Source organism: Mycothermus thermophilus, assembly GCF_041956435.1.
Source record: "Mycothermus thermophilus strain CBS 625.91 unplaced genomic scaffold VTJ04scaffold_5, whole genome shotgun sequence".
Taxonomy (NCBI): Eukaryota; Fungi; Ascomycota; class Sordariomycetes; order Sordariales; family Chaetomiaceae; genus Mycothermus; species Mycothermus thermophilus.
In genome coordinates, this window is record NW_027191431.1 from 920,248 (window position 1) to 931,393 (window position 11,146).

At 53.3% G+C, this 11,146-nt stretch overlaps 3 protein-coding genes across 3 annotated transcripts; all 3 read right to left on the reverse strand.

The window, feature by feature from the left end:
- Positions 1-1,255: 1,255 nt before the first annotated feature.
- VTJ04DRAFT_7371 (uncharacterized protein) lies at positions 1,256-3,115 on the reverse strand (the record flags this gene model as incomplete). The annotated part of the gene is made up of 3 exons (XM_069365691.1): positions 1,256-2,354; positions 2,442-2,940; positions 3,004-3,115. The coding sequence occupies 3 exons, from the start codon at positions 3,113-3,115 to the stop codon at positions 1,256-1,258; spliced, it is 1,710 nt and encodes a 569-aa protein (XP_069216700.1).
- A 2,145-nt stretch (positions 3,116-5,260) lies between these two features.
- On the reverse strand, positions 5,261-5,663 carry VTJ04DRAFT_7372 (uncharacterized protein; the record flags this gene model as incomplete). Its single annotated transcript, XM_069365692.1, has 2 exons — positions 5,261-5,364; positions 5,435-5,663. The coding sequence occupies 2 exons, from the start codon at positions 5,661-5,663 to the stop codon at positions 5,261-5,263; spliced, it is 333 nt and encodes a 110-aa protein (XP_069216701.1).
- A 2,119-nt stretch (positions 5,664-7,782) lies between these two features.
- VTJ04DRAFT_7373 (uncharacterized protein) lies at positions 7,783-8,139 on the reverse strand (the record flags this gene model as incomplete). Its single annotated transcript, XM_069365693.1, has 1 exon — positions 7,783-8,139. One exon carries the CDS (start codon positions 8,137-8,139, stop codon positions 7,783-7,785), a length of 357 nt encoding a protein of 118 aa, XP_069216702.1.
- Between the last annotated feature and the right edge of the window lie 3,007 nt (positions 8,140-11,146).

Consider the following 11,146-nt stretch of genomic DNA (forward strand, 5'->3'; position numbering starts at 1 on the left):
TAACGACCGCCAGCCCTACCCCTCCACGCCCACGAAACAAAACAAGACACATCCACCAACGACAGCCTCCTCTCTCTCTCTCTCTCTCTCTAGAGACATAGATTCATTGGCCACTCATCGTGTCTGTTTCATGTTTCCATCCGATCCGATCCGCGATTCCGCCCTACAGGCTACACGGCTGGCAAAGCCGAGGATGTGGAGCTAAGATTTAGAGTTGCGTTAGCTTGCCGCAGGTGACTCCAACTTGACCGCCCCTCCATTACGTAGTTACGTACGCCGTCGATGGACGTAAACCCATTGTTGTGCCCCACTCTAAGTTGCTGACCACCTAGGTGTGATATGTGAATGTAAGCAGCTTTGAGGACCCTAGTTTTGATGTCCCGACGGTGGCTGAGTGTGCATAGCAGCCCAGTCGGTTTTGGTCCCAACATCATTCTCCCCTTGACCGAGACAGAATGAAACACAATGTTCCATCACGTTGCACAAGCGGCAGGATCGTACTCGAGGAGACTCGACAAGGACAAGGCTTTAACATTCAAGCTCGAAGGTGCCATACAGTCCTGGCGCCAACAGAGCGGTGAAGGCAGGGCGGAGGTTAGGTGGGGGAAGATAATGCTGACCTAGATCTTAGTGCTCAAGGCACGAACTGGAAAGGGTGTGGCTCCAAGAGACTACTGCTGTGACACCCACCATCAGTACGGGGAACGTATACCAGACCTCCCAGATGGGAAGTCGAAGAGTTGGAATGGCGGGGCAATGTTCTCACAGCCAACGTTGGTCTGATTTTATGGTACTTCATTTTATATCATAGGGAAACATACAGAGAGCAAGGACAGTCTCCGCTGTCCGCCAGTATATACCCAAATATTTTCGCTATACACCTGCGACCGAGTCCAAAGAAGCCGCCCCCCAGCATTACCTGATGCCCCGTACTGTACTGGGCTCATGACCCATTAAGCCAACACCACACCCCTCCGAGACACTGAGAAATAGAGGTATCCAAAAAAAAAAAGAGAGCAAAACGGCCTAGCCAGCGCCAGAAAAAATGCTGCCGCTCCATCCATCCTCTAACTGAACAAAAAGCCGGATATCCGGGGAGGTATCATAAAAACCAAACATGTAAAATATACACAGTCCCATGTCGGGGGACGAAATGAAGAAAGCTCGATTGTGCGCCAGGACAAAGGGAAGAAGACGGTGTGGCATGTATGGCGTATTCAAAGAGAGGTAAGATCAGGTGTGCGTGTCGACGTCATCATGGCCCACTAGTGGGGTGTTGTTGCTGTTGCTGCTGCTGCTGCCCACCCTGTGGTGCTGTCATATTTGTCTGCCAACCCAGGGCCATGGCATTTGCAAAGACCGAGTCGTCAACCATGGTTCCGGCAGTGCTACTCCAATCGTCGTAAATGTTCATGACGGGCAACGTGAGATGAGGCTGGGATTGTTGCGGTTGTTGTGCTTGGAGTAACAAGAGCTCCTGCTGATTTTGTTGGAATGGGAGTTGCTGCTGCTGCTGTTGCTGTTGTTGTTGTTGCTGCTGCTGCTGCTGCTGCTGCTGCTGTTGGGGCGTCATCGGCGAGAGCAGCGGCATGTGAGGGAGCACATGGGTCACGGACAGATCGTAGAATTGTCCTGTCGTTGACGTCGGCGGGGAAGTCGTCATGAGCTGCGGTATCTGGGTGAATGTCGGTAAGGTGGTTTCAGGGGTCGGCGGAAGGGTGGTTTGTTGTTGTTGCTGTGGCTGAATAGGCTGAGTGAAAAAGGGGTTGTTTTTCATGGAAAATTGCGGGGGTATCGACGGGAGGCGAGCAACGCTCCGCTGTTTTTTAAGACGAGGCTCTTCGGTGTGTCGAGGTGGGCTAGGGACCGATGAGTGCTTGACTTGAGGGGACGAGTTTGGAACTGCCTTGTGTTTGAGCGGCTCCGAAGTTGGCCGGGGTTCAGAAGGTCGAGATGGAACTGGGCCAACAAGGGGCTTGACCTCACTCCGAGGAACAATGATGGCCAGATCGTGGGCGAGGCGGGCTAAGTATTTCGGATCATCACGACCCTCGACAAAGAACTCGAGCAGGTCCTGAAGGTTGCCTGGGCATTCGCCCTCGAGAAAGCCCTGGGCGTGGCCCGTGGTAGCCGGATCCCACTGCAGCATGGGCTGCTGATTGCGGGGCAGATGATCGTAAAGCTCAGCTTTCAGTTCCTTCCATGCTTGCAGGACGGCTGGTTGGTGTAGCAGGCCATAGATAACGAGGGAGTGCTGCCAATGGGTCTTGTTGCACCCATCGTCGTAATGGCGGGCTACATGGTCGAAGTAACGATCACGGCTGGCTTGAAATCCGCCACAGAACCCGCATGCCCTACAAGAGCGTTAGCATGGGTTGGAAGAAGCAGTCATGGGAAAACGCCAGCCCCTATAGGGCTCATAACACAAGGAGGGTACGTACCATGCCGTCTTTTTATGCGTATATTTCACCACACGGTCAGCATGGGGACAGGTGGTGCAGCCGTGGGCATTCTTGTGGTGCTGGTTGAAGGTGTTGGCACCCCAAAAAAGGCGGTTACAGTCCGGACATGGGTATCGCTTGTATCGCTCGTGAAATTCGTCTTCGTGGCGTTTCCAGTCGAACTTGCGTTGAAAGGCGACGTCGCAGAAGGTGCACCAGTATGCCCCCTGCTGTTTGGAGCTGCCCCGATTGCTCGTCTTGACCGGCGGCGGGGGCGGTGCAGCGGCATCATATCCTCCCTGTGACGAAACGGAACTCGTGGTGGTCGAAGTCGACAAGACACTCGAATGCTTGGATGAACTGGAACTGGTCGTCGAGACAGAGAGTCGCGCATGATGGCCTTTATGCCCGGAAGTTTTACTCTGGAGTAGTGCTTGAAGATGTGGTGGGAGTGAAGGGTCCGAGTTGGAGGGGTTGTTCGAGGGGTTGTTCGACTTTGCTGGAGCAGACATCAGCAGCCTGTTTTCCACCACCGCGCCCTCTATGCGAGGCAGCCACTAACCATTCTCAATTTCCTCTAGAACAGCGCGCAAAAGCACTTCGCCTGGGAGACCACATTCGGTGAGGGCCTTCACGTGGAGACGAGCCGCAGCCAGAGTGTCTGCGGGATCCATGGCGGAGACTGCGAACGGTCCCAGCAAGACGTAGTTGAACTCTGCTTTGGCTCGGAACCCAAACTGGAAAAGGGGGACAAAGAAAATACAAATCCGAGGGACTGTTGAAAAGGCCGCAGGCGCAAGAAAACAAGAAACAAAACCAAACTGAAGTTGCTCCCGGCAAAACGAAGATCAATTCACCATGGTCTCGGGCGCGAGAGACGCGCTCCACAGTCAATTGGTGGATGAAAGGAGAAAAACAAAGGTGGTAAGAAGGGAAACGGGAGGGTAAAGTCAGCTTTCGCTGCAGCGGATGCGGCCGAGGCGCGTGGGCGGGAGGACTAGCCCCGGAACCTATAATATAACAACAGCGCAGGATGACAGGGGTCCGTGAGGGTGACGAAGAGCCCGCGCGCGGCGCAGTGCTGCAGAACTGAATGAGGGGGAGGCACCACGATGCTGGGAAGGCTGACTGGCGACAAATTGAAGTGAAAAACCTATGCAGACTGCCGCTGATGTTGCTGCAGAGTCGAAACAAGGGATTCCGAGGTGGCTTGGTATCGACTGACGAGTTCAGATGGAAGACGACAACATGGGATGTTTCGCTGAAGATTTCGTCATGATCCTCAGCAAACATAATTGAAGAAAAAAAACACATGTTCAATGCCAACCGCGGCAGATCGACCATCGGTTGGCCTTTCCCAGCAGTGGGTTCACATCATCAGCAGAGAGAGCTCGCGCGAGTGCGCGAGGGAGAGAGAGGGAAACGCCCAGACCTTGCAATCCCTGCTCTCCCCCAGTCGTCTAAACAACGTCTTTGAAACGTCCCAACCCGAGTCGACTGGTGATTGGACCGGGCCTGGGCGCCCCACCGACCTGAAACGTTGTCCAGGGGCAACCCCGGCGATGCCCGCTGTGCGTTTCGAAACAAGAACCCAAGGGGGAACAACAGAGCTGTGCCTGGAGGAGCCGACTGCATCCAATCAGCATGCGTGTTGGGGAACTGAAGTCAGCGGCTGTCGAGCTGCGTCTGTTGGTTACTGTATGAGCTGTTGGCCTCGACTTTCATGACGCCGGGTTTTGCAGGATCCAACGTGAGCCCATCCCGTCCCGCTTGTTGCCGTGCTACTGCTGCTGCTGCGCCATCTGTTGCTCGTCGGGAGTTCCGGAAAGAAGGTTTTGGTTCAGAAGGAAGAGAGGTGAGGAACGGCCGTTGAAGGCGCTGCTGTGCTGCTGCAGTCAGCACGCCACGGAAGGAACTTGGTTCGATGTGACTGCTTCCTTGCGTGAGAACCGGACGGCAAGGTCAGGGACCGGAGCGTTGCTGAAAGTGGAAGCATGAACTGGGCAACATCAACCTCACGCACAGGACCCAAGGGAAAGAAGGCAATAAAAAAGCGGTAGTCGCCAGAATCCGATTTTACACACAAAAACCTGGCCTGCGCTAACAGCGGGTCCTTCTGCGATATTCCTCCCCGTCAGCGCCCCCTCCCCCCATCCATGATACCCATATCCGTTGCTGATTCCTGTGGCTTGATGCACGGATTGTGTGGAACCGGAGTCGTGGATGGGCACTGCCACAGACCAGTGATGGTGATGGTTGGTGTATTGTGGCGGCTTCAACCCACATCCACACACCTGCGACACGTGACAAATCCTTGAACGACATCCTTCATCCTCCTGCTTACTATGTTCCACAGAAAACGATATATCTACCCAAAGACGAAGTGCCGGTTTGATGTTTGCAGTGCCCCCATAGCATAGCATGCTCTTGATCAGATATGGGACATTGCGTCCAGAGCCTGAAGGGACCCAGCTGTCGAAGAATAGATGGGCCGGATTTGTCTACTCTGCCGCCTTTTCCAGACTGTCATAGTTGAATCACCAAATCATACGAGCATACTTCATTCGAAGTTAAACAGTTATTGAAGCGCGCAACAAGATGAAATTCCAGTAGAAATCCCTGGTACCTAAGGACTGCTCTAACTTGGGAGTTACCTCCCTCGAAGAACCGAAACAGAAAGTTACAAACCGTGGACCCATAACTCCCCAGATATACACACCGTTATCCTGCCACTATCCTTCACCCTTCCCCCTATCCTTCCCAACTCCCAAAGTCTCCATCATTTCTGAGTACCATGCTGAGAACCGAACCCCAGTCCTTTAGCGGACGCAGGTGCAGTCGCAGACGCTCCAGCCGAACATGCAGGACTGGCGCCAGATCTTGCTCTTGATCTTGTCGCACTTGTACTTCTTCTGAGCGGCCTCTGTAGGTAGGATGATGTGTTAGCCATAACTTCTAGTCTTCCAAAGTAGTCCAGAAGGAGTTTCACATACCACCGCGGCACTGAGCGTTGCAGCGGTCAGCCCAGTCGACCTTGCAGCCGCCCTTGGCGGTCCAGTTGATGTCGGCGGCGCGAGCCTCGATGCTGGCGTCCAGAGGACCAGACTCCTCGATGATGACCAACTCGACCTTGGTCTCGTCGGCCGCAGGGGCGGAGGGAGTGGCAGCCGCGGAGGCGATGGCGAAGGTGCCGAGGAGAGCGAGGAGGAACTTGGCCTGCATTTTGGTGGTTGTGGTTGTTGGTGGGTAGAGGAGATGAAGAAGCGCTGAGCTGGGAGGCTGAAGAGGCTGGATATGAGAGCGGTTGAAGAGGCTTTGGAGTTGTGGTTGTTGCTCTTGTTGCTTTGCTTTGCTTGTTGATGCTGGTGATGATGAGGATGTTGGGAGGTCGGAGGAGGTTGAGGAGACCTCTTCTTATACCTTTTCGAGCCTTATCGTCGGCCACTCTTTCCAGCACAATATGGAGTTCGTGATGCCATGAGAGACTGTTTGTCGAGGCCCTTGTCAGTAAGCTCATGGGCGTTGTTCCTCCGTGAGAGGCGATGCCATCACCAACATCAAGTCTGGTGTCCCCACTATGTCATGGACGAAGACATGATGAACGACATGCGATGTAGCTCTACGTCCCTGAGATGACATGATGCGGCTCAACCGACGGTCGAACAATATCCCGACTGAACATCAAGGTAATGGACGACAGTCCTTTGTTGGAATATTGTGGGGTTTACTGTCTCCTAGGTTACATGGATATTGCCAAAGCTGTGGCGGTTTCTTGCAGTGCCGAGCAAATCCAGGAAAAACATTGCCATGCTGTGCCATGGAGGAGTGTGATCCGATCTATCCAAAGATGCGGGACATACAACCAGCATGGAATAATCTGGAACTCAGCCCTCGAGAGCCTCAACATGTGGGGACTCATACGCTGCCATATTTCCAGGAATGGACTCTAACTGCTCTGTCGTTAGGTAAGCCGGAGGATAGATGGCAGCCCTACAACTGTCAGCTCTATGGGTCTCAAGGCAACGCTCGCGACCCAGGACGTTGGAAGAGGCTCTTCGGCATTGGACCAGCGGGTGGCAGCGGAGGGCTGGCATAGTCCAGGCGTCTCAAGCGAACTCGCTTTGCCTCGCTTGTCCTGTCAGCAACTTCACTTCTTCGCTGGCTTTGTGGATATTTTTGGGCCATGACAATTAGCCCAAGAAGTCCCATCTCCATACGAGTTGAGGTTGAAGTTCATAATCCCGGCGCTTCTCCGCAAACTGCTCGCTTTCGCTATGGATCCACCATAGGGCTGGCTGTGAGGTGCGTCATCGTGGGTCTTGCTGGAGACGTCATGTTGCATTGAGTCCCACTTTTTGGGCAGCTCTTCAACGTTGCGCACCAAAAAGGGAACCGGAACTTCAACAAATGGCTGGTGAAGCGCGCTTGCGTATCCTGATAGGGAAGCCACCTCCGTCTGGTCTGTGGCGGTGATCACAAAGCTGCCAGCACTCGGGGGGCTTTAACCCTTGGCTTACGGTCTTTGTAATCTACAATTTTCTCCATCATGTTCACCATAGTATTCTTGACTGTCTGGTTTATTTTCCCTTCACAGGAAACTACTTTGGACCTTTTGTGGCCTTCTCCAGAGATCAACCTGGCAAGCAGCATGGCACTTGGCGATGTTGGCGATACTAATCCAACAGACACCAAGGAGTCACAATCGGGAGTCCATTACGCCGATGCCCAAAATAACTGACAACACGAATTTCTCAGAAATCCAAAGACTCTCCAGACTGGGAATAGAGTCTCTTTGGCGATGACAACATCCGGCGGAGAATCTCACAACATCGGGCCCGGGCGCCGAGCTCCGTCATGATCAGCTGTTGGATAGTCGGGCTTGGCTCGGCTTTTGAGTCCGTAAGCACAGCCAGGGCCCCGGTGATCTGGTGGAGCCCCGACCGGACCGGGAGGTACCGAAACACCCGGATAATCCCCAGAGGACAATAGTATGACTTACCGACCTCCCTGCGCCTCGTGAAACCGGAGAACATCGACTCATTTGTTCAGCAATCATCAAGAGTTTGATCTGTGCCTTTTCTTCCATTATGGCCTGCTTGAAGGGGATGTCGCCGGATACCCCTACTTGATTGTCGCTCTGGTTCCTCGACTCGTCCAAGACTTCGGACTGTGAAGACCATGGTGTTTACTACTGTACAAACGTGCTCAATATCTCATAAGACACAGGCCCTCCTATTGAGGACGACACAGACCATCAACCAACAGCAACCAGAACACTAAGTAGTAAATAGTGACTGAAAACTCCAACATACCCACTCCCCTGAACATCGAGCACCGCCGCTCACTCTTCCCAATCTTCATCTTCTGCATCCTCCTGCAACTTAGCTCTAGCCCTCGTCAACACCCGCCGTTTCGCAACCCGAAGAGTCCCCTGGGTTGGAGGAGAGGGTGACTCGAGAATGTCGTGATAAGAGTCCCTTTCGTCTTCTTCTTCCTCATCCTCGTCGTCCCCATTTCCCTCGTCATCCTCCCCCTCCTCTTCTTGTTCCACCGGTTGCTGTTCTTCTTGCCCAAGGTCGATTACACGCCCGGCTGCCAGTGATTGATATCCACCGGACGCGGAGGAAGACGAAGGACGGCTGTGGGAAGCACGTCCTTGATGGGAGTTCCCCTCTTCTTCAAAAGACCCAGCGTCCATTTGGGCTTCTGGAAGGCTGGAGTAATGGGCAGTGTAAAACGATGAAGGGTGACTGGAGGAACTCTGGTGCAGGTGAGAATGCGAGTACTGCTGGACCCATCCAGGATGGAGATTGCCAGAACCCATAGGCGCGTCCACAAAAGAAGATGTCTGTCTTGACCCCTGGGAGGGGGCGGTGTCCAGGGAGTGGAAGATCTCATGGGATTCGGCAGAGGAAGAGATGCGGATGAGGGGCTGAGAGAGCGGCGGCTGGTGGGCAGGTTGAGGTTGGTCCGACCTGAGGGATCCCGCGGTGTCAGCGGTGGTGGGAGCTGCGAGACCGGATAACGGGTTATAGGCGATGGTGTCTGCGCTTGCTGCAGATGAAAAGGACGAAAGGGCGTTGACCCTTTGGGTGCGAGTGTCCTGGAGGCAATCTCTGGAGTCGCCGGAACCGCTGCTCTCATCATCGGAGTATGGTACTAGCCCCAAAGGCTTGGAACTAGGGACAGACGCTGCAGAGCCGGGAAGTTTGCTTTGAGGTTGGGCCTTGGTCGAAACCAGAGATTGATGCTGAGGCTGGGTGTCATCTTGTGCACTATGAGAAGGCGGTCCTGAGCTGCGAGAGGATGGTCTCGAGTCACGAGAACGAGGAGGCACTCTTTGCACTTCGCAGTTACTCGCCATAGACAGAGCTTGGGGGCCACGAAAATGGGAGACATCATCATCTGAAGCTACCCAAATGCTCCTCATCTCCTGGCCTTCAATGATCGTGCTCCCCGGAGGGAGCCTGGTCAGTGAGGATTCGTGCTGCTGCTGCCATCGGCTTCGCTTCTCTGAGGCTTGGGCGCTGATGCGAGGCGATTGGAAGCGTACGCGTGTGTCTCCCCGAACAATGCTTTCCTCTCGAATGGTAGGCATCAGGGGAGGTGGTTGACCAGCCCGCGGTGGAATGCGGTGGGCTTGTGTTGCGGTCTCCTGGAGGGGCCTTACTCTGGAGTTGACTTCTCCAATACAGGAGCAGGATGCAGGCGGACCGGGTGGCCTGGTAGTGTTGACGGCAGTGAAACGAATAGTCTCTTGGTTGGGCGAGTTCTTTGAGCTGTCATGGGAGCTCCGGTTGGGCCCTTTTGGCCTAACGTCTTTGGGTTGAATGTCCTTTGGTTGTGGATGATTTAACTCGACCCCCCTTGGCTGAGTCTCTTTTGGCTTCTTGGTGAAATCGAAAGGATCGTCAGTCAAACTGTAAGATTTATCATCGACGTCAGACTGATCGCTCTCGAGTATGCGCTCTGTCTCATGTCGCCGATGGACAGCAATCTCATCTTCGCTGTTGTTGCCAGACCGGAGACTGCGTTTCCGGGGTCGAGGGTTCGGGCTCTCCGAGGGTTGGGGGTTCAAAATAGCTGCCACCTTACTCAACCGACTGGAGAGGATCTGGGCTGTTTGGAAGGTGGATTCAAGCGCAGCTATGTGGCCCTTCATCCCCTTAGACAACTTCTTTAGTCGCTCAAGCAAGGTAGGCGCGAGTCTGTACACATCGCTGGACAGCTTGTCAATGTCCACACATATTTGTTCTGCAGATCTTACAGCATCCTCAAGCTGTTCAGTCACTGTCTTTTTGCCGACTTCATCCTGGATTACGAACTGCTCAGGCTATTGAGTCAGGACAAAGGCAATGGGAGCAGAAGGATAAAGTGCCATCATCGGTGTACCTCTGTTCTTGTTGTGGCCCTGAGCTGCCGTTTCTCAGGACTTGATTGCCTCGTGATGAGGTTCGGCCGCCCAACAGGCCGCGGCGGCCTCGATGGTCCAACGTCTGCACGTGTTTTGGAGTCGGGAGGAGGAGGAGCTTTAGCTTCCAGTTTTCTTCCAAGAGATATGTCATCTTTCTGTGTGGTAAAAAAATCAACCAAATCCCAAGTCCTGACAAGACGTCTGTACGTCCGAAGCCATTTCTGTAGTCGGTTCTGGCTTGTTGGAGGGACGAGGTAGAGCCGTGGATAGATAGTAATGAAGGCCTGAAGATCGTCCTCAGTAAACTCAGGTTTGGCTGATTCCACCCCAAGTCGATTAGTTCGTTCGAGGTACCCGAGAACCCGAGTAATCTTGAGGACAAGGTCTTGCTCTGAGGGGGGCCGACCTCTGTGGTATATTCGGCTGGCAACCGTGTACGCCTCGCCTTCGTATCTCCCCATTTCCTTCTAGAGCCAGGTGATCGAGACCAAGCCACCGATAGGAATAGGAGTTGGGAAGGGGGTGGTATGACCGAGCAAATGGAAATTGCTGTGTCGGGACTTAATGGTTTCTGCTTCGGGAACATCAAGAAAACTGCCACATATAACCGTATCAGCAGTGAGTTGAAGAGTCAAGAAATACGCAAACGGGGAAGTATACATATAAAGAGGGTGGTAAACAGGAGGAGGGGATAGGTTTGCAAATGAAAGAAAAGGGCATGTGTTTGTTCACCTCTTGGATAACAGGGTGTCCTTTCGACTGCTCCGCTTGCAGCCCACAATCATGGGCCTCAGCTCTCTATATTATTCTGACTTCATTATTTCATTCTGTTAGTTCAAGGGTCTCAATCAGGACTTGAAGACACTGTGCTTAAAGAGTTGTTGCCTGCCACTGCTTTGTTGCTAGATGGCTCGTCAAGACTCAACACAAATGCAAAACTGCCGATGAGTCTTGCTTGACAGTGTGAACACTCTAACGGGTGGTATTGACAAGGCAGTGTTGTCCTCGTCGTTCGTTCCTTTTATCTGTCATGAGAATCACGTAAAGTCTCACAATCCAGGTCAAGCACACTTTAGACCTGGCGAACGGGATCGTGATTGGAATGGCGAATTTCTTCTTGTATGTCTTTCTCCATTTCAGGCCATGTAGTACAGTACATTAAACCTACATTCCCTAAAATGGAAGCTTCATACATATTGGCCTTAGTGACTGAAACAGCAATAGAACGCGGCAGACGTTGTCGGGATGCCAGGTTTGCAGATGTTGCACCATTCTCCCTCGTCTCAAGAGT